This window comes from Monopterus albus, unplaced genomic scaffold (genome assembly GCF_001952655.1).
Source record: "Monopterus albus unplaced genomic scaffold, M_albus_1.0 scaffold112.1, whole genome shotgun sequence".
Taxonomy (NCBI): domain Eukaryota; kingdom Metazoa; phylum Chordata; class Actinopteri; order Synbranchiformes; family Synbranchidae; genus Monopterus; species Monopterus albus.
The window spans coordinates 1373954-1395933 of NW_018127992.1; the positions used below are offsets into that span (position 1 = coordinate 1373954).

The window sequence follows — 21980 nt, forward strand, 5'->3', positions numbered from 1 at the left end:
ATTCTGTCTCTCAGAGTGGGAATGCACCTACAATGTGAATTTCAGACCCCTCCATGATTTCTAAGTGGGAGAACTTGCAAAATCGCAGGGTGTTCAAATACTTCTGTTCCTCACTGTACAATGTTCCAGCACGACTGTGGTTTATATTTTTCAAAACCATCCATAAAGTCTTTAACAGTTCACCTCCCTCTACATGGGAGGACAGCAGTTGCCATGGCTCTGTGTAGTTACCGGGGCAACCATGTGTTGGTGTCACAAATCTGTGAGGCGGACGCTGGAGGATGTCTCAACATAGATGCACCCTTGGTATGCTAAACCCGATTGGCCACCTCGTAGATCGATGACGAGGCTCCGACTCCTCTCAGACTCTGCCGTCTGGAGTCGAGCCCGGCCGAGCATCGAGTCCCACAGTAGACCTCTGCTCCACAACTGGACACAGCAACACAGATTAGTACTGAGAGTGTGTCCTTACTATGTGTGTGTATGTGTGTGAGGGAATGTGTCAGAACCTCGACAGAGATGTGCGTGTTGGGGTATCTCCTGTAGAAGATGGCTCTGAGGTTGAACTCGGGGTTTCCCTCTTCCTTGAACACCTGAGTCCTTATGGCGTCATTCTCACATCGCACTATGGCGTAAACATCTGGAGCTGTGAATCACAACACACAGCTCAAGATGATACAACCGAGGGAAAGGAAGAAATTAGCTCCAGTTCAGTTAGATCTGGTCATTCAGATATCAAAATGTAGAGCATCCAGTTAGGTAAGGAGACTATATGGATGCTTCTAGTGAGTATATTGTGTTGTGCTTAGTGACCTGTCTGTTTGGGAGGTCTGAGTCCTGATGCCCTGCGGAGGTGGACTGTGGTTACAACAGTGGGTTGAGGTAGAAAACACTGAAATACTGATGGAGTCGGCAAGTCTTCCCTGAGTTCCCTACAAGACAAGGAAGGAAAGAAGAAAAGTATGAGTGTTGAAGAGGAACGGGTTAAATCTGAGAGCAAAGAAGGTATAGTGGCTGCTAATGTGAAAGAAAATGATCCTCAATATCCAGATAAGGGGTAGAAAGCAGTGATTATAAGACACAGCTTTGGTGCTGCTAGTGAATGTTCACGCAAACACCTGTCACACACCTCAGTCGGACATGGGAATGGGAGAAGAGTCGTAGCAGAAAGCGTCCGGTGACTCCTGGCAGGAAGGTGGTGGGCAGCACTACATAGCGGCCTGGAACCAGAGTCCCCCTCAGTGTAACACTGCGGGAGTCCATGTAGATGGAGCTGGCGGCCTGCTCCACCACACACTGCACCCGGCTGCAGCGGTTCACCTCCACCTGCAGAAGACAAAGAAAGCAGGGAAATGGTTTTTAAACTTTCAGGGTAACTGAAAAGGTGGATCTTCCTACAGCATTTTAGTGGACTCACCTTCAGCACCTCAAAGCCAATAGGCAGGTTCTCTCCTCCTCCATCTTTCCTCTGTATCCTTCTGTCCTCCTGCTGCAGACAGATCAGCACCTCCTCCTCTTTGCCTCTCACCTCGAACATAAACTACAAGACGGAGAGAAAAGAAGAAAAATCACTTACACTCACACAAAGACTTGCACTTCAGGTTTACCTGTGGATTGTGCAGGAACGTGTCCCTGTGGTTGATGCATCCTCCACATCGACTCCTCTTGTCCACCTGTGTGTCCCACCTCCCACTGATTTTTTCACCTTCTTCCTTTGTCACTTTTTTCACAAGTTTGCCTTTCCCACACTTTCCTTCTTTGCATCCTTCCTGCCGACTCTCCCCAAGTCGGGCCTCCTTCATGTTCCCTTGCTGCTCTGCCCTTCCAGGTCTGATGCTGTTCTTGCCCAGTGTGTTGTTACTGTGGTGGAGGGTGGATGGAGATGCACCGGGTGGGGTGGGAGCTGGAGCCCACTCCCCGTAGCAGCGCACTTCTTTCCAGTGTGAGCTCGGCCACAGCTGAACCCTCTCCACCAGATGGCACACCACTACATCTGTGAAGTAGTGGCAGAAATCCTCGAACTCCATCCTGAACAAGAAGCAAGTTTAGCAAAAGTTTGGATCAGAAATATACATGCTATATGTATATAAGTTAGAGCAAATAATAAATATACCAAAACTCCCCAACATCTCTAACAGTGAGGCCCGTCTTCTCCCTGTCTGCACGACTCATCTGTTGCCACTGCTGTGACCTGCAAGGGGCGTGCAAGGACAGTAATGTAGAAGGCTGCAGAAAAAATGCACAACACACTGGAAACGCCAGGAAAAATCCGTTTTGTTTCAACTTCTGCAAAGTTTTATTGGGCCGTTTTGTTCATTTTGTCCAACTTTCATAATGTAAACAGCAGACGCTGTCTAGTACAACAATTCCCAAACTATTGTAAAATGTCAGAAATGGTCCAAATATGTTGCATTGTAAAATGTAAAACAGACTGACAGCAGGGGCCGTTATTCCCAGAGCTCCTGCGGAACGTGATGTACTCAACTGTCAGACATGTGGCAGATGAAGTCAACATGCCCTCACCCCTGACTCCAGGCCCCCGTCCAATCTGTGGTCCCCCATGGATTCCTCATGCGCACCATGAAGAGCTTGGACATCCCGCCCCTGTTCAGCAACTTCTCCGCCAGCCTCACCTTCCTTACTGCTGTGATCCCATAAGCGTGTCCTCGCACCAGGCCACAGTCCAACACCGACTCCACTGTCTCCCCCTCTGCCGGCTGAGAAATGCAAAATACACTGAATTTATTTTAACCTAGTTCTAAAACATTGAAGATTCTCAGAATAATCCGAATCAGAATCGTCTTTAATGGCCAAGTCTGTTTGAACATACAGGAATTTGACTCTCAATGTGTTGTAAGGCAACAGAAATAGAAAATAACAATGATAATAAAAATAAAGTGAGAATAAACAGTGTATGCATCCAAGTAGGAAATGTGTGCAATCAAAAGTAGGAAAGGAACGAGAGGAAGTGTCCTACCCTTATGGAGCAGGTTATGAGGGCTTTGCGTTCATGTGCCTTGGCTAGCGTCTGAAAGAACGTTCTCCTCTGGTCACTGTGCAGGCTGAGGGCCTCACTGTCCAGATGGAGGGGCTCTGAAACTCCTCCAGTAAAGTCGATCAGGGCCTCTGCAGTGTTTCCTCCCTCCAGGGCCTCATAGCAGCCGTTCAGCCTAGAACAAATCCAGGAGCGGGATAGACTGATGTGAAGACTGAATGGTTCACGGCTGGCTCCTTGTTCCTCACTCTCCATGCTTTGCTCCAAAGGTACCGGACAAAGCGTAGACGACCAGACTAGTGTTGATGTGTTTCAGTAGGTTTTTGAGGTGCTGCTCTGCAGACAGTGTTGGTGTTCTGGGTGGTTTGCATGGTTAGTGGTGGCAGTAACATGTTTTTGTCAGAACCTTAGTAAAAGGTTGCCATGGCTGAGGGCAAGAAGTTTGATATTCTGTGATTATGTAAAACCACATAATAACTAATTTTAATGCCATCTTTTTTCTTCTTCTTCTTTTTAATAAAGAGTGACAGGAATCAGGGGGTCTAATATGCCAAAAGGCTCCCCAGGGTGGGAGTCAAACATTTGCCACGTTAACCATTTGGTCATCATGGTGCCCACTAATGCTTTTCTTTTTAATGCCTCTGCACCGGTAACAGAGACAATTGGAAGCATTATGTTTTTGGGTTGTCCATTCGTACATCTGTCCGGCCCATTCTCATGAACGTGATAGCTTTGGGGGGATTTCTATAAATTTGGCACAAGCTTCAACTTGGACTTGAGAATGAATTGATTAGATTTTGGTGCTCAAAGGTCAAGGTCAGTGGCCTCCCGTCTACCTCATTCCTGTGAATTTGACTGGCTGGTGGAGGCAACTGAGAAACGGTAGGCCTAACTAGTTTTCACTAGTTGTAATATCTGAGCATGACAACTATGGTGTGGTTAAGGACAAATCACGTGCTAAAGCCCTGACAGTCAGGGAAACCTCTCCTGAGAAAGACAATGCTAAGGGCTCCTGGAGCCTTTAAGTGTCACTAAAAAGACTAAAGGAGGACATGATGGTACAGAAGTATTACTATTAGCAGTTGTTACAGAAGCTCAGTCAGTGGTAGAGAATGCAACAAATCTTTTATGTTGAAAGGTTTGAGAGCTGAAACTTCCTGCCACAAGCTCAGCCAGCATTTATTACTCACTTAGCATAGGCTTTCTCCAGCAGGGCACTCCAGAACTCTCTAGGTGTGGCTGATCGACAAAACAACAGCACTCCGTCACCACTGACAGGCAGGCGGTCGTCCACGACTACATCCACCCAGCAGCCGAGGCGCCAGAACCGGAAGTGGAAGATTCCTGCGTACACGTCTGGACACTTTGGGTTCCACTCTTGATCCATATGGCCAGGTATCACCTGAGAGGAGGAAGGTGTGAGATGAGATGACGTCATGAAGGAAGAAAAAGGAAAGGAAAGGATGACAGGTGAAATGGAAGGAAAGGAGGAAGGAAAACAAAAACACAACCTTCTTCCACAGAGATGGCTCAGATGCCAGACAGGAAATGGCGGCCACCATCCAGCAGTTACCCAGACTGCCTTGGTGTAAGTCACGAGTGCTGATGCCATCAACAAACAAACGAGGGTCCTTACATATCTCCTAGAGGGCGATTGGGAGCAAGAAAAACACATCAAACCTGCGTTGAATTAAGTTTTTGGCCACTGTAAAAGAAACAAAAATCATGTTGACATTTTAACACTTGATGTGCCAAACATGTTAATAACAGGAGCTTAACGACCCACAAACAAGGAGCAACATTATTATTTATATGGAGCTGTATTTGTGAACCTAAGTCAGATACTCTCCTTTGCTCTACCTTCAGCTCCAGAGGGAAACATCTGGCTCTTTAGCTGCTAAAACCTCCGCTATGTTCACTAGTTAGTCGCTAACTGTGTCTGCTGTTTGGTGTGGAGCAGGTACCGTACAATGTGTCAGTGAAAGCAGCGGCCTGCTGATCAGAGCAGTAAAGTTGTGGCCCTAAACCCAAAACAATGAGCTGAAAGATGCTGCAGCTCTCCTGAGACTTGTCAGTGGGTTCATCACTGTAAGCGACACCTTTAATCCATTGTTAATATAAAACAAAAGTTCTACAGAAGCCTTAAATGCTCCCTAATGTGGAATAAACAGTGGACTAACAGTGTGTCATGGTTTCATGAGGCCTGTTAGCTGGTTCAGTGTCAGAGCACTGCTAAGGAGACAGATCCTCTCTGTCCTATGTGGACCTGCTGATCTCAGTTGGGACCGAGTCAGGTAACCGTAGAAGTGTTGCTGCTGCTGCACACACACACACACACACACACACACACACACACACACACACACACGGTGACATAATGAATCTTCCTCAAGATGATATCGAGTTCATAACACACGCAGATGAGCAGATGGAGCTACTGTGACAGTTATGACGGCAAACAAGACATTTGAGTCAGTTTTATGTAGTTGTGTGTCAGCAGAGAGAGGAGACAGATGCCACCCTGTCACCCGACTCCCTGGCGATACACACTTTAAACACCTGAGTGAAGCATTAGGAACACAATACTATGAACCCTCCTCTTCAGCGCTGACTCAGCAAATTAAATTGAATTTGAAGCTAAAATATGGTAAATTTTTCTTTTCAGTACAGTGTGGCTGATTGGTGAATTTGATGTATCTTCAGGTTGTGAATATTTTTCTTAACCTGCCATTAATCTGGCATCTGTCACCACTTATGTGTCCTGATCATGTTAACTGGTTAATTTACTAATTTGTTGTTATGGAAGAGCTGGGTACTGGCACAATAAGATGTAAACATCAGTATATTTATGTATTTATCATTTAATATGGCACAATTAGTTTTCTGTAAGTCTTTGACCAATAAATTATAAAAGTGCAGAAATCTTAGTTTTGTCTTTTTTCGTCATAGGTTTGTTGGATGAAGCTTTTGCATTTAGCATCTCTAATTTCATACAGAATGTAAACAGTCAACAGAAAAATAAAACACTATGCACACTGGAAAACATCTTATGGCAAAAATGCTTGGCTTGTAAGTCTCCATTATTCAATAATAAAACTTTTATTCTTGACTGCATTTTCTAACAAGTCCATGAACAATTAAAGTTTTTTTTTAGCCTGGCTTTTAATCTGTCACCTCACTGCTTTTATTCTGGTGTGTTACATCACCATTAAAGGCCACTTGGCTTGGTGTAACCACTATAAACACCTATACTTATACACAGCTACACACATTTCAACACAGAGCTAAAAACACCTGAGCTATTTAAATTGGCCGCTGCCTTTTCTAGACTACACACACACACATTTGTACTTCAGTCTTTGTGAGGACACTGATAGACATGATGCATTCCCTTTAACAACTAAATGCCTGACACCAGCCCTAACCTATACCTAATTTTTACTTTCAACCTAAAACCAGGTCTTAACCCTCAAACATTCCTTTGAAGGGGCGTCAGAGCAGCCCAACTGTCCTCACAATACAAACACCAATATATGGGACTATCTGCGGCACACACCACTTGCTCCATGTGGGCTAAGGTTTCACTCCCTGACGCCTCTCCTATAATAGAAAGTGCTTTAAGTAACCCACTCTGTTGGAGCTGGCCACTCATCTTGGACATAAGATGAGGAGAGGTTGTGGAAAATAACTCTTTGCATTAGTTGAACTGGCTGGAGTAGAAAAAAGTGAAAGAATCCCTCCATCTATTTATTGCACGTCTCACTCCATGTCGCACTCACGCTGGGCCTCCTCCAGCTCAGGCCCGGCGGAGGCTCCCTCTTGTAGAACAGGGACTGGGTGGAGGCAGGGAACAGGGGATCCTTGAAGAGCGCACCTCGACGCAGACAGGCCCGCCTCAGCTTGTGAAAGCTCTGACCCTGGAAGTCACACACCCGCTCCAGCATCATAGTTGGACATGAGAGGCCTGAGGAAAGATGACGGAAGGAGGGAAATATGTGCAGAATGACAACACGTAGATACAAAACATAAAAATGGACACAATCAATTATTGTTAGGGGGAAATTGCATGTTTTGAAGATTCAACTCTTTGCACTCCAAACCTGAGATCTGCTTAACTGATCCTATTAATGAGATCAGTTTTTAACAGCACATTAGCCTGAATTTAAATACTATAAACAATATTCTATACACTGGATTTTGGTTTTGTGTAAATACGGCGGCAGCCATCAAGAGTCTGCACTTTGTAGCAGCAGAGGAAGCTGGAGGTCCCGCAGGATCAGCGTGTGTTAGGAAAGAGAGAGGATAGCAGTAAGGCGATGGTACTGTTTTAGTCATCAGTGATTTGAACTCCTGAGTCGGTAGCTTGTGTGTGTGTGTGTGATTCTGAGTCTCTGTGAGCACACCAGGTTCAGTGTGTGTGTGTGTGTGTGTGTCCATGTCTCTCAGATCCCTGCTGTGCAGAGGAAAAACCCAGATGAAACTTTGCAGGTGCTGACGTTTGCAGATACCAAACAGGTCAGTGTTATCAGTTATCAGTAGGGTTTCCATTTTTCTCCCATCAGATTTATGCAGAGAGACACACAAACATAAGAAGTAAACATACAGGTTTATAATAATTATAATAATTTTTAATCAGTGCATAAATTAATGACTTACAGCATCATCTGCAGTGGTAGAAGTACTTAGATATTGGTAGTAAAAGTAGGAATAATACAGTGTAGAAAAACCAATTTACGAGTCCTACATTCACATTTTTACTTCAGTACAAAGGTATTAGGATCATTATGCTAAATGGCCAATTTCAGAGCCATATACTGGATTATATTTATTGATGCATGGATGTCATTTCAATTTTGTAAAGATGGGGATAATTCTAATCACATATATACTTGAATTATTATATACTGCTGGGTAGTTTGTGACTTTCTCCTTAGAGAGCAATCATTTAATGGATGACTATATTTTGTATTTGTATTATAATGTGAATGTGCAAACTAGTAAATAATGGTAACAAATAAATGTAGTGGCACAGAAGTATGGGAAAATGGAAATACCCAGTACAAGTGACTCACCACCTGTTTAATATGTCATGAACTCCTGTATTTATTTATTGTATTTATACAACTCCCAGTTTAGTCAAACATAGATTACATGTGTTGTTAGTTGCTCAGTTTGGTTCCATGTCAGCAAACATTTACACTCACATAATGCTGCCAGTACTCGTGTATATTCACAGGAACTACAAATTGCCTGTGCATGGCCAGGTCCAACAGATTCAAATATTTATTTTAGTGTGCGCAGCCATGTGCATCTGTTGTAGTGTGCCTGCTGTGCATGAACTGAACTTGTAAATAAACAAACAAATAGCCAAGTGTGGAGCAGCCTCACACAGTCGGCTTGTGTTTAACTCCACGTTAACAGTTACAAACTGATGATCCACTATGTGTGAAAGAGCTGATATTTGACATAGCAAATTACACTCACTGATACATTCAAAAATAATGTTTATCGTAAATTAAAAATAAGCAACAAATATTAAATACAGCATATGGAAACAAGCTTCACTGAAAACTTCAATTTTATAATCATTTAATAAAAGTTGTACTCCAGCCTTTGCAAGTGTTACTGAACTAAAAACATGTGACAGCATCAGAAAACATCAGACACTAGATATAGTTGTTGTCTGGTGTATTAAAAGAGCTGTCGTCAGTTTGATAGCCTGTTACGATCATCCGTTTCCTGTGCTGGCGGTAGCTTTACATTTCTGCTAAAACATTTTATCATTAGTAACATCATCATTTAGCCATTTTGAGCCATGGGCGTGCATAAAATATCAGTCATAAATAACAGTTATACATTCACTGAGTTGTATACTATAAACTATTTGAGCAATTTACCTTTAAGTCAGATGATTTGTTGAGGCCAGACGATGGATCCAGGATCACTTCCTCCTTCGGTCATTTAGCAAATCCTTCCAGGAATCCTGAGTTTTAGAGACAACCACATATACTGTTAATGTCTGCTCTTTCCTCTTGTTTTTCTCTGACACTGTATGAGTCAGTTGTAACAAGCCGACTGACTGAACACTGCTTCATTGGACCTGGATGAGAAAAATAATGAAAGAATTAAATGCAGAAATGAAAACTACACTAAGAATGAGAGCGAATCTGCTGTGAGACAAAGGCTGGACTGATAGGAGCTCTGCAAGTTTCTCAACACCATCACTTTGTTGTTGCGTGAGCATGTGTCCATACAGCCGTGACAGACAAGGCAGGGTGACTGCTGGAGCCCAGTGCTAGGTGTAACCTTATCTCCCTCCATACTGACAATAGGCAGACGGTCTCCATGCCAATGAAATACTGTCACACATAGCTTTACAACAGCAAAATACTACAGTTAACCTCGCGTTTCAGACACTTTATCTTTCGGTGCCTGTTTGCAAACTGTTGTGCAGCTGGAGAGCATACATAAATATATTTTCCAGGAGTGTGTGTGTGTGTGTGTGTGTGTGTATTACTTACTGTTGCTTCTGCTCTTCTGGTTAGTGGCTGTGTGCATTCTGTTTTCTTCTCTTCCCCCTCGTATCTCACAGCTTTTCTCTTCTCTCCTCATTGTAGCATGACCTATGACCCCCTCTCTTCTCTTTTTCTGTATCATCTACTGACTCTCCTCTCCTCTCCGTCTTCTTCCACACAGACTCCTGTCGTATCTGTTGCTGTTGAACGTGTTGCCCCTGACACCTGAGAAACCAGGCACAAACACCTACTACTTTAACCAGTTCATTGCCAAATTTCATGGCAAAGTGATCAACCTGTTGCAACAACACATGACTGATGAACTAAAAAGCCTTTTTTTAGCAAAATCATTGCAATGGCTAATCAAATTAATATAGTTTTTATATATAGTGTAGAACAATGAGCATTTTTCTTTCTCAAAGGTCCAAAGTTGTTGACAAAGTGCAATGTGATTGAACAAAACAAGCAAACAAACAAACAAACAGCTAAATGAGTATCAAAATGTTAAATCACAACTGTCCTGTTGCTCAGTGAAACTCTGCTAAAATTGTATTCTTATTTTTCCACCTTAGTTGAATAATTTAATAGCTTTTAAATACCATTCCATGTAAAATATAAAAAATGCTTCCAGGATTTAAACCCTGGACTTTCTTCTTCTTCTTCTCCCATGCGGTGACAAATTTGCAAAAATTCATTATCTTCATATTTTTTATTAAATAAATGAGTTAATGTAATGAAATACAGACACTTGCTTGTGAATTCCATTTTTTTGTATTGAAATAGTGCAGCTTAACTTTAAATGCATAGCCTATAGATAAAATAATTTACAAATAAAGTTAAAATTGTATGCTTTATTAGTTGTAATTCATACTTTTAATATTTATATTGAATAATGTAGGCTAATACTTATTAAAATGTCAAACATACTGCGTTTATATATTAACTATATGGGTCTAGTATTGTACAGTATACTGTAAAAAAAAACATTTCTGCTACATATTAATATATATTTGTAATAATTGCTTTGGTACATTTTATTTAATGAGAAAATAGCTATAAAGAATGGAGATTACATTACCTAAAGTGATAGTACATGATATGCTTTCTTTGTGAGGACCAAAGACTGTAAAGAAATAACGAGTTTGCGTTTTCTCGATCAATGATATTCCCTGAAATCCAAACATCAGCTATCGACTAGTCGAGTCTGTCGTGATACAATACGCATGCGCAGTTGCAAGTCGCCGTCAAACATGCTTATGTGGCTTCTGTGATGTCAAAGTTTTAGTTTGTTGTTGGTTTGGAGACAAACTGCTGCGATGAAGCTTTGTATTGTGGCATTGCTTTGTGTTTGCAGTTTCATCAGAGCGGACGAAGACGAGAGACTGCCGAATAAATGCGAAGGTCAGAACACTAGCTAGCTGTTAGCATTACATGCTAGTTATAAGCTATCGTTAAAGTGTTATAACAGCAGTATTAACCTGACATTTGTTTACATATTGTGTTGAATTGTCCTGTGCCTACAATCTTTGACATGCACATAAATACGAAGTACTTTTCACGTTTTATTTTTCGTGTCTTGTCAGTTTGTAAGATTCTGACCATAGAGCTGCAGGAGGCTTTGGAGAAAACTGGCCGTTCCAAAGAAGTCCTGGAGGTTGGAGAGGTGCTGGACAATGGGAAGAGAAAAAGGAAGATAATATACAACACCTCGTAAGTTAGCTACCAAGTTAATATGAACAGGAGATACCTTGGGGTAGAACAATTAGAAGTAAATGCTGCTAAATTCTCAAATATAGAGATATCTCAAAATTAAGGAAGTAGTAAAATGAGTTGTACTATATGTGTAAAGTCTCTGATGTTCCCCTAAAATGCTAGGAAGCCTGCAGCTCTGTGTAAAGGCAACATATGCATCTGTGTTTTTCTTTCAGGGAGACTCGGTTGACTGAGGCACTAGACAACATATGTGAGCGCATCCTGCAGTATAATGTTCACGCAGAGAGGCCTGGCAGCCTCCGATATGCCAAGGTGAGGTTGAACCTAATAATGTGCGCTTAACGTTGGAAGGTGACATCTTTCACACCCAGTACACACATCATGTTCTCGATGTAAGGATTTAAATGATTAGGTTGATTTTTTTTTTAGTATTTATTTCTAAAACTACAGTCAAGTAGACACTCACCCCTAAAACTTGCTTGTGTTTTGTGTTCTTGTTATTTACAAATGTGTGCAGCAAACTGACCGCTAGGTATTTTCCTTGCTGTGCAGGGTGCCAGTCAGACCATATCGACTCTGAAGAATCTGGTTCACAAAGGAGTTAAAGTGGACCTGGGACTGCCATATGAGCTCTGGGATGAACCCTCTGTTGAGGTGTCTGACATGAAAAAACAGGTAGGCTTGCTGCAAGTGTTGGAACACCATCATACTTCTCAGTGTTTTTAGTTACAGAGCTTGGTATTAGTCTTGGCAGTTCTGTGCAGCCCTCTGCTGGACAACAGTGGAATAGCCTGCACCTCTTCACTGTGTTTTCTTTGTGGTGTGATTTTAATGTGGCATGGAAAAGTCATATCACAGTGCAAAATGATTCATTCTGTTAATAAGGATAAATATTTGTCATCTGACATGTTCTTCACTTATTTATGACAATATATACAAATATAAATGTATATTGTATTTGACTTCAGACATTCAAAATCTTCCAAAGTCAACAGCAATATTGGAATCCAAAAAAACACGTACACAAGATTAAAAACAGTACCTGTGTCTATTTGTGTTGTGCAGTGTGAGAAAATGCTGGAGGAGAATGAGGAGGTGCTGGAGGACTGGTACTTCCACCATCAGGACCAGAGGCTGGACAACTTCCTCTGTGAAAAGCATGTCCTCAAAACATCAGAGCAAGGTAGGAGACACATGAGGAAGTAGTACCAGTCAGTCCCACCTGTGTTTGTTTGAAACACATTTAAGAGATTTTAAAAAGCATTTATCCAATAACGTCTGTACTGAGATTACTCTCCTTCCATCAGAATGCCTGAAGGAGGTGTGGAAAGGGGACATGGGTGAAAAAGGAGGAGCTGAGGAGGCAGCAAGCGACAACACAGCAAAACAGGAAACAAGTGACGATGCGCAGGAGGAGGAGGAGGAGGAGGAAAAGACACATGACGCCGGAGAGCTCTGAGAAAACATTTTCAAAATGAAGACAACACAAAACCTCATCCTCAGATTTTAGCAGGAAACATGCAAATTGATGGGCAGAAGTTAATAATTATGTATTCAGACTAATTTTCAGCTGTTCTTGGAGCCAAATCTGGTACATACATGTGGGAGAGATCACACTGAGATTATAGAATGAGACTATTTTAGCTTCTGAATGGATGATTTGACAATTAGAAACATGCCGTCAACACTGTTTCAGATGCCAAACCTTGTTCTAGTTTACACAGTGTTGCAGTGGTGTGAGATGATACTTTACACAATTTGGCACTAAGTTATTTTTACAGAAACTGTCTCAGCTTTTTATAAACGGTTTCACCTTTTTGAACACACCTATTTGGATAAAGGTTGTTACATCATGTGTGAATGCTGTTACATTTATACTTATGCCAACGTTGTTTTGCTTTTTTTATCCCCAAACTACAGTCTTTAAATGCAATATGTACAGTTGTTTTTTGTTGAATAAAAAGCTTTTTGTAATGTATGTTTTCTGCAGTTTGTTACAGAAAAGCACCATAAACAGGAGTGATGTTGCAGGTTGTTAATTGAGGATGATTAGTCTCAGGTGTGGGCCTCCTTCCTCATGTTGAGCCACTTCAAGAAGAGTCATCAGAGGCCAGTTTTGAATGAAACATCACAATGTCTCCCAGTTCTGTTGTGTTTTTGCTGTTTATTTGGTCTAAATTAGCAACAGTTCAGTGTTACACCTATCAAACAGAGCCTCTTTCTCTGTCTTATGTCGACTTGGCGGCTCTTGAAGCGAACTCTTTCGCTCAGACTAAGGGACCCAACTCTTACTCTGGGGATCCACTGGGAATAACTGATCACAAGGTCAAGACCCTTGTGGTAAAATGTCACGAAGACAGCGTTGAGGTTGTGATGAAAGCTCACCTGTTTGGCCCTGGGTGGCCTGTGGACCCTGCGCACTTGAGACTTGGACTTGTCGGTGCTGCACAAAGTCAATGCAGAGCCACAGTGTCTGGACGCGGGGAGTATGTCATCAGAGCACCTCTGACTGACTGTGGGAGTGCAGTGATGGTTGGTGAGCCCGTTGAAAGTAATTTGCTCAGCAATAGGCAAAGCAAAGCCGAGTTGTAGTTACTCGGTGCTGCCACCTAGTGTTTTATTTATCTGTAAGTTTTGTTGTGTGTCACATGTTTTAGTTCACTCACAACGCTGTGCTTTACAACAACCTGCTGTTGTACTCTCCTCCTCCAACGTCACCCAGAGACCGCTTTCACATGGAAGGAGCTGCCATCCCTGTGCACTGCGAATATAAAAGGTGCATTTTCAAAGACATAATGGTCTTAAATTGTGTACAATAACAATGTGTGTGGTCTTTAGTTCCTTTCAGAGGCCTCACAGATGACTTGCAGCATCTGGATTTTGCAAAGATCTATTGAGAAAAAAAATACTTTGTGTGTACAAGGCAATTAAAAATGCACTACACTACACTGTAAGGGTTTAAAAACTTAGAAACTCTTTTCAACATTTCAAACTGTGTTGTTGCTGTGACTGTTTATAGCTGCCAAGTTAGCCTTTGTCTTCTCCTGCAGGAGATACACAATGAGCAGCAGAGCTCTGAAACCAACCTGGACCCCTCTGATTTCAGTCCGGTCTGCTCATCTCAGCCTCGATTTCCAGCTCAGGCTCATGACAAGTGAGTTGGCTTCAATCTGATGAACCCAACAGTTTTCACTACTGAAACAGAAAACACAACAGAACAAATTTATCGAAGCCACAAAAACATTTTTATCCATAAAATCCAAATACCAGACTTCAGTATTATTAAAATCCTGGCCCTGCCCCAAAACCGATCAGTCTACAGAATAAATGTGTTAAATCAGGTGAATTTCCAAATATTCCCTGAAGTTCCAAATATACTTACAAATTTTAAAGGATAATTTAAAATAAAAGTATTTTCTGTAAATAGGTGTTTTGTTTCTGAATGTTCTGTCTTTTAGATGACTGGAGCAGTGAGAGAAAGTCTTCTGTTTACTTCCTGGATGAGATGGTCAACATTGAGGCCTCTGTAGATCATCGTCGTCGTCATCTTCCTCTTCGTCTGTATGTAAACAGCTGTGTAGCTACTCTGAGCTCTGATGTCACTTCCTACCCCAGATACCCCTTCGTAGACCACCAGGGGTGAGTCCTGTCGTTTTAATGTCTACAGCAGTTCGTCTAAACAATTCTCCGAACCAGAACTTCTTGCTGTGAACACACGATGGTGGCCCCACATCGACCACAGAAACCCACCCAGTTCCTGTGTTTGATTATGATAAAATGCTCCCATGTTACTGATATAATAAATGCGGAGTCCGTTCTTTGCAGATGTTTTACAGACTCCAAGCTGAATGGCTCCAGCTCTCGGTTCCTGACCCGGTTCCAGGACAACCACCTCCAGCTTCAACTCCAACCTTTTCTCTTCCACCAGGACCACAGACGCACTGTCAGCACTGAACCCACACATTTTCTTGAGCCAAAATCTTAGAGTGCAGTTACTAATTACAGCAAACATTGATATGATCTGTACTGTGATCTAGCTCCTGTCTCCTATAGATCTATATGACATGTTACCTGGAAGCGGAGCCAATTTCAAACAAAGACCCGGAGAAAAAGGCTTGTTCCTTCACCAGTGGGCGGTTGGTTTCCATTTCATAACTCCTGTGTTGTTGCTCCTTTCACTTCCTTGTATTTATTCTGAAAAACACAAAGGACAATATATATCTCCAACTGCCAGGTGGAGGTCAGTGGATGGTGACGACCACATCTGTGTGAGCTGTGACCAGATAAATAACAGCAGCAGTGTCAAGTCCAGCCACAAGAGAGCGCTGAGGAGCACAACAAACAGACAACATGGTAATGCACCAAATACATGTACTTCTCTAGACAGTGCAAGTATAAAAACAGGCAGTTTGTGAATGAAGATCACCTGAAGCCGATTAAATGTTCTCCTTTTGCAGAGCTGCACAGACAAACCACTTTGCATCCGATCATATTTCTTTCAAGGAAGTTGACAACAGTGTGAAATACAAGTGTCTGTATCAAACTGAGGCCAATAAAGACATTTAAGCACCTGTGTCATGTATCAGAAACTTAATGTAGTCCCACTTGTTTTGAGTTTGACAACTTCTGTCAAGCCTTAGTTTTTGTGCTAACATGCAGTGTGAATTGTGGACCCTACACAGGTGTGTGTGTGTCTTTCTGAGCTGTGACAAATCAATTAATTTTGTCACAGATGGACTCTAATCAAGTTCTAAAAACATCTAAAGAGTAATTAAATGAAGCAGAATGCACCTGTCCACAGACTGGAGTTCCACAAAGTCAGAACGCTTTTGAGACAAAATTTCCAAAATCTTTTTTTTTATTTTTTATTTTGGCATTATTGGTTATGTGCAGAACTAAATGTCCATAGTTTATATCACTTATTCCTAAATAGGATCGCAGACAACCACACACAGTTCTACGGGCAGTTTAGAGCCTTTGGATTGTGGGGGGAAGCCAGAGAACCTGGAGAGAACCCACGCAGGCGCAGGGAGAACATGCAAAAAGACTCCGGGTCGCACTGGGCTCAGGCCCTGAACCTTCTTGCTGTGAGGCGACGGCGCTAACCACTGTTCCACCCCCATTTTATTCAACTTAAATCTATGACAAAGTATACAAAATGGATTCTGAATACTTCACTATATGATAACACATAATAGTTTCATACCAATATATTGTATCATATTGAGTGATTTGTTTCCACTTTCAGTCTCTTACTAAGCAAAGTAAAACAAAAGTACCTGGGATGTGTTTGCACTCAATAAAGTACAATGAAAAGTCAAGACTTGCTTTGATGTATGTGCTAGATAATGACCGACCACGATATATGAGCTGAACCTATATGATATGTAGGCTCTAAAATGAGGTCTTGAGTTTCTGCATTGCATTTATTCTGCCAGATGTCTCAACCACAATGACAAATGCTCATCTTTTAAGCACTTTATGGGGCACTTTATTAGACAGTACAGGGGAGAGATACAGTAGAGAGAGGTTTACATGCAACAAAAGATCCCTATACCCTTAGGAAGCCGCACTATGATAAATGACCTGATTCATACATGTTGGAAGAAAGTCTGGACTTCTAGCTGCTCGCCATCTCTCTGCTCCCCTTTCAGGGGAAGGTATTGTTTTATCATCATAGGCAGAAGGTAAAACTCTGGGGACATGATATTCTGATCTTTTCTCTTGACCACTGATCCTTGAACACAACAAGTTAACTTATGGTTTAATGGTGAGTTTGTCTCCACTGCAGAACAACAGTCTGTTCCCCTCTTCTTCCAGCACCTGTCAACACCCGTGCCAGAGACAAAGAGTGAGAAACTTGGAAGAAAAAAAAAAAAACCCACTACATTGAATCATGGCAACCAGGGTTTATTTCCCACTTTGTTCTTTTTGCCAACCACGTTTAAGAGCCAAAACACTCGGTGAAGATTGTTTTTAAAGACATCTTTCTTGTTGCATAAAAACAAATCATTAGTCACCAGTAAAGGTGCAATTTTGGAGATTTTTGAAGGAGCATAATGTCATTTTGTTTGTGTTACATGCAAACCTTTTGCATCTGCCCATTACAGCTGCCATAATGGGACATATGGAAAAAGATCACGATATGTATAAAAAGCTTGGTTGTATTCAAGATTCAGAATCACACCTAAAATCAGTAACAATATCAGGCTTTTCTCTTTACTAATGAGACCGATATATGAGATCATTGATGAACAGTGTACACACCAGGGGGACGAACAATGATCCCTGAGGTACACCCAGTGTCAGTAATTACATTGTCTTTAGCTCTTCATAAGCTGGGACTCTAAGATGATAACTCTTCTTCTAAATTACTGTTATCTTTTGTCTCATTGAGGTACAAACCAGATTTAGCTTATCTCGTATCTCACAGCCAGATTTTATTACTTTTCTTCATCAATTTTCATTAAATCAGGGTATTTGACTCTTATGCTTGGACTTTATCTTGTGTGATGCAAAAAGATGTATTTAAAAAGGTTTTTGAATGTATATAAAACTTCTATATATTGGATTTTCATGCCTATACAGTATCTGATGATTAGTCCAAAGTACAGTATTGTGTCTTGTTGTAACTCTTTAAATGTTCAAACTAGTCCATCAAATAGACACTCTCATTCTCTCATGGTGGCTTAATCCTCACTATTATAATTGTACACATTGTATTTTGTTATTTTAACTTGGGTCTTTTAGCACACTTGTAGCTGCAGGGTGAGACTTTGGCAGCACAACACACCTGTCAAGTACCACCTAAAGTGTTTAACATTTTCTTAGATCATTTTAAGGGCAATATCTGTTATCATGTTGTGTTTGTGTTTATTATTTTTCTTTCACCTCCATCTCAGCTCACTATAATCTTTACTATTTTGACCCTTAATTTAGTTTATGGCACTTGCCCTTGTGTCCAAGGATAGCATTGCCTAAGTCCATTGTAACTACTTGACACACACACACACACTCAAAGACACACATGCACACAAAGCACACCTGGGGAAACATTCCTCGGGGGAAGTCATCAATCAGTTTTATGGCTTTCTCTGGGAAAGTTTCCTCCTCTACAATCAGGAGCGTTCCCTCCCTCCACCGCGATTCTCTTTCTTATATTTCCATCTGTATCAGTTTTGCTACACATCTGAGAACAATCGACTGCAGCCAATTAACTTCAACCATTTTTCCTATTCCGCTGAGGGATAATTGGAGCAAAGTGGGGGGCAAGAGGTTTGCCTGGATGATATGAGATAAGACTACTGCAACTGGCTGTCCTCTCCGTCCTCAAATTGCCCGCCAGTGGTAGAGAGAGAGCCCTAATGCATATGAACCAAAGTTTTAGGAACCTTTTTTTTTTTACTAGTTTAGTATTTTCCCCAGAGCTTGCAACAACAAAAACAACCATTTATATTCAGATGAATTATTATACTGAATTCACCAGCAAGTAGCTGTACTGTGTTACCACTGGTGGAAGGAGGATTCTGATCCTTTAGGAAAAGGGCCTGAAAAACTTTGGACTGATGGGACCTGACACGAACACACAGTTTTCTGGAATAGTGTTGGTTATTTTATGTTTTTAGAGGGTGGAGCTCTGTTGGGGAAAGTGGAGGAAAAGGACTGTTCATGCATCATTTAAGATTAAGCAACATTTGAATTAAAAGCTGATGAAAGCTGTGCTGTTTGGTGGTGTTGTTGGATCTCTGTTTAAACAGGTGAGTGCTTTTTTTTTAAGACTTAAAGCCTCAAATTATAAATAAGGATCTTGCCAAATGCCAAAACATTTACTTTGTCTATTTAGTCATGAATGTTTCTTGTTACTTAAACTTAATAGTTGTGATTTGACACTTTTTAGGGGCTTTATCCTTTTGAGTAGCTTAACTACTCTGTAACAACACTGTTACAAGTAAAAGTCCTGCACTGAAAATACTGTAAAGCAAAGGATTCCTGAAATGCAACCAAGGATTAATGTATCAGAAGTAAGAAATACTCAAGACAGAAAAAATGGCCCATGTGTGCATCAGATTTTACAAGTTGATATTATGGTTTGTAAAGTACATTTGTTAAAAAATAAAGTACAAAGTTTAATGCTTACATTTAAAATGTAGTGGGGTGGGGGTGTACAGTATTAAAGGCATAAAAGAACTTAATAGTCTACTCACATAAAGTACAAATAACGGCAAAGTAACTCTGCTGTTTGAATCAATATGCTTGATATACATGGGTACTTTCTACCATTGGGTGATTCACATTAAAAACGGCATTTCGACTTTAAATAGTGCAGGATGACGATGGAAAAAGCATTTTGTGTCTTAATCTGCAGTGATTGTAACTGTTTAAATCATCAGATAAAGTAATTCATTCATCACATTTTGTCATATCAGATTCAAAAGAAAAGCGCATTGGCGCATGCAACATTATTATTATTAAAGGGCAAATTAAGTAGTGGGGATCAACACAAAGAAAGCTTTTAAACCTGAAATCAACAAATCACTAAACTATAAAAGGTTGTCTGCGTCCTTGTTTGCGTTGGATCGATGCATGTTTGCCATGTGAGCCAGTTTGGCACCGTGCTGCAGTGCGACAAGTAGGATGCGAGTCGCCTGGAGGTGGGAGCGCTTGGCTCGGTTCGGTTACTATAAGGAGGGGACACCTCCCAGCTGATCCCTTTAATTTGCCTCACTGCCACTCCTCCCCACCCTCCTCCTCCTCCTCCAGTGCCCGGTGTGTTGCCCTCTCTCGGTAGGTTTGTCTTCTGCCGCGCTCCTCTGCAGACGAGCTGATGTCCGGACACTTGCTGCGCTTCTCTTAATGATCAGGAGGAACCGACGGAGCAGAAGAAGTAAGGAGAAGGAGAATCACTGAGGCACATGGTGAGCGCTTGTGATTTCTTTTATCCTCGTTCAAAATGTTCATTGGCTATGTGATACTTTAAGTTTTACCTCTGTTGAAGTCCCGCATAAAGAGAAGCAGCAAATGCACGAAGAGCTTGACCCCGCATTGTTTTGTCACCGCCAAAGCAAAAGTACGGCGCAAATTTTACCTTAAAAAATTATTTAAGGAGTATTTATGACTACGTTGCATTTTCTCCTCTAAATCATCTATTATTTTACCAGACGGAGTAATTATCCAGACGTGGTTGCTCCTCAACAAAAAATTAAGCCGACTGGCATTTCAATTTTTTTTATTTATTATAGCAAATTTTTATATTAAAAAATTTCTGGTTATAGAGACTTGGGATATTAATGTCTTCACGGGCTAAATGGGCAAGTTTGTTGTAAGTTTAATTACGGAATTAGATGGGTTTTTGTCTATTTTCCCCTACAACTCGCATGAACCCAAAGCTGACATTTCCAAAGTAAAAACCTGGACCGAATTTCCCTGTAGTTCGTTAACCTTAATCACCTTCTTCACCGATAGTTACTGCACGTTGTCCACCACAATCCCACTTTTATTCTCATATAGATTTTAAAACACGTGTGTTAGATTTTTTTGCCATTGTGTTCTACTGTTGCAAATAAAAAATATAAACATAAGACAACCATATGAGGATTATTAATTAATTTGTTAGACTGGAATAATTCCTGCTTGGTGTCCAACACACACGACTAATTATCGAGAACAATGTGGCCAAAGTTGTTTGATCAAACTGTGATGGTTTCTCCGCGGAAGATGAAACTAATTGACTGCAGCCAATTTCTGCCAAACAAGTGCAATTAGAGCTGCAGATCTGACGTCATCACGCTCCGGGCGTCTCTGTTCGCTCCCGCCAAAGTAATCAGACTAAATATGATAAATATTTATGTTTAATGAACCGTGGCATGTGAATGATTATTCTCGCAACGCCCACAACCTGCGTGTGACCGCGGGCTGTTTGCCTTTTGAGGTCTGTCTGTGCTTAATTAGTTTTCCTAAAATCTCTTGCTGCACTTGTTTCCCCTAAAAGACACACAGCATTGTTCTGTTTTATTTTTAGGATATAGAGGGGTACATTTCTAAGTCAATGCAATTTCACAGTGAAGGCCTCCGACGCTTTTGGAAATTAATTAAAACAAGCTGATGTGCGTTTCCTTTCATGAACCGTTTTTTATAATAAGCTGAAAAACGTGGCTGCTTTAATTTGTTTTGGTGCTCATGAAGGCCGTGGAGTGTTTTCTGTTGTTTTTGGGTCTGCTCTTCATTATTAATCTGCTCTGTGATACGGTGCGGATTTCACTGACACGCAGTCACAACACCAGGCCTCACTTTTATTTCCATTATGCTGGAGGTTGACTTTGGCTCGATGGCAACACAGAATCACAATGATTTCATTTCCATCTGCTTTTCGATATCAGCATATGAAGCTGGAGCCGAATCCAAACCCTCCTGCCAACTTGTATAAGGCTGTAAAGGGGGGGGGGGGGGACAGGAAACTTAAATATCAAGTGGGTGACATGTGTTTTCTTATTCAAAAAATGAAGCAAGCAGGACTCATGGATCAATGCAGGGGCAGAGGCACCCTCCATGTGGCTGTGGAGGTACAGCTGGCCCCCGGGGGCCCCTGCACATGCACTGGATTGGCTGCTTGTTGGAGGTGCAAACAGGACCGAGGCCTTTAGCTAAAGATACAAGCAGTGATAATCCATTTTGTGCTGTCTGTTGCGTCCACCTCCTGGGCTGCCTCACTAAAATTAGACTATTACACCTTAAACAGAACTTCTGGAATCTGCTCCGTG

At 41.5% G+C, this 21980-nt stretch overlaps 4 protein-coding genes across 6 annotated transcripts in view; 3 read left to right on the plus strand and 1 right to left on the minus strand.

The window, feature by feature from the left end:
- Window positions 1-149: 149 nt before the first annotated feature.
- Window positions 150-12345, minus strand: LOC109966507 (calpain-5). The gene is made up of 15 exons (XM_020611374.1): window positions 12266-12345; window positions 9517-9735; window positions 8893-8978; window positions 6775-6959; window positions 4507-4638; window positions 4186-4397; window positions 2978-3170; window positions 2524-2717; window positions 2114-2191; window positions 1608-2028; window positions 1418-1540; window positions 1130-1326; window positions 814-932; window positions 510-646; window positions 150-429 (listed from the first exon to the last, which is right to left on the minus strand). Exons 4-15 carry the CDS (start codon window positions 6940-6942, stop codon window positions 253-255), a joined length of 2151 nt encoding a protein of 716 aa, XP_020467030.1. The 5' UTR covers window positions 6943-6959; window positions 8893-8978; window positions 9517-9735; window positions 12266-12345; the 3' UTR covers window positions 150-252.
- Window positions 10709-13173, plus strand: cnpy4 (canopy FGF signaling regulator 4). Its single transcript, XM_020611373.1, has 6 exons — window positions 10709-10911; window positions 11094-11220; window positions 11439-11535; window positions 11776-11898; window positions 12289-12406; window positions 12531-13173. Exons 1-6 carry the CDS (start codon window positions 10827-10829, stop codon window positions 12680-12682), a joined length of 702 nt encoding a protein of 233 aa, XP_020467029.1. The 5' UTR covers window positions 10709-10826; the 3' UTR covers window positions 12683-13173.
- A 102-nt stretch (window positions 13174-13275) lies between these two features.
- On the plus strand, window positions 13276-15797 carry LOC109966505 (zona pellucida sperm-binding protein 3-like). Of its 3 annotated transcripts, none has more exons than XM_020611369.1 (8): window positions 13278-13755; window positions 13881-13999; window positions 14274-14377; window positions 14682-14862; window positions 15049-15166; window positions 15277-15359; window positions 15458-15576; window positions 15681-15797. In XM_020611369.1, the coding sequence occupies exons 1-8, from the start codon at window positions 13357-13359 to the stop codon at window positions 15743-15745; spliced, it is 1188 nt and encodes a 395-aa protein (XP_020467025.1). In that variant the 5' UTR covers window positions 13278-13356; the 3' UTR covers window positions 15746-15797. The 3 variants fall into 3 exon arrangements, with proteins under 3 accessions (XP_020467027.1, XP_020467025.1, XP_020467028.1); XM_020611372.1 differs by having other exon boundaries at window positions 13678-13759; XM_020611371.1 differs by lacking the exon at window positions 15681-15797 and having other exon boundaries at window positions 13276-13755; window positions 15261-15359; window positions 15458-15570.
- Window positions 15798-20052: 4255 nt separating this feature from the next.
- Window positions 20053-21980, plus strand: part of ntn5 (netrin 5) — a 15844-nt gene continuing 13916 nt past the window's right edge. Inside the window, 1 exon segment of the mRNA XM_020611368.1 lies at window positions 20053-20138. The gene's annotated coding sequence lies outside the window, so the exon portion shown is untranslated.

Excerpts from the sequence above, each read along its gene's own strand:
- LOC109966507 (XM_020611374.1), bottom strand. The coding sequence starts at position 6,942 with ATGATGCTGGAGCGGGTGTGTGACTTCCAGGGTCAGAGCTTTCACAAG. Across the intron at positions 2,029-2,113 it reads AGAGATGTTGGGGAGTTTTG|GATGGAGTTCGAGGATTTCT; the intron begins GTATATTTATTA and ends CTTCTTGTTCAG. Across the intron at positions 430-509 it reads ACACGCACATCTCTGTCGAG|TTGTGGAGCAGAGGTCTACT; the intron begins GTTCTGACACAT and ends TGCTGTGTCCAG.
- cnpy4 (XM_020611373.1), top strand. The coding sequence starts at position 10,827 with ATGAAGCTTTGTATTGTGGCATTGCTTTGTGTTTGCAGTTTCATCAGA. Across the intron at positions 11,221-11,438 it reads AAGATAATATACAACACCTC|GGAGACTCGGTTGACTGAGG; the intron begins GTAAGTTAGCTA and ends TTTTTCTTTCAG. Across the intron at positions 11,536-11,775 it reads GCAGCCTCCGATATGCCAAG|GGTGCCAGTCAGACCATATC; the intron begins GTGAGGTTGAAC and ends CTTGCTGTGCAG.
- LOC109966505 (XM_020611369.1), top strand. The coding sequence starts at position 13,357 with ATGTCTCCCAGTTCTGTTGTGTTTTTGCTGTTTATTTGGTCTAAATTA. Across the intron at positions 13,756-13,880 it reads ACTGTGGGAGTGCAGTGATG|TTCACTCACAACGCTGTGCT; the intron begins GTTGGTGAGCCC and ends CACATGTTTTAG. Across the intron at positions 14,863-15,048 it reads CCCTTCGTAGACCACCAGGG|ATGTTTTACAGACTCCAAGC; the intron begins GTGAGTCCTGTC and ends CGTTCTTTGCAG.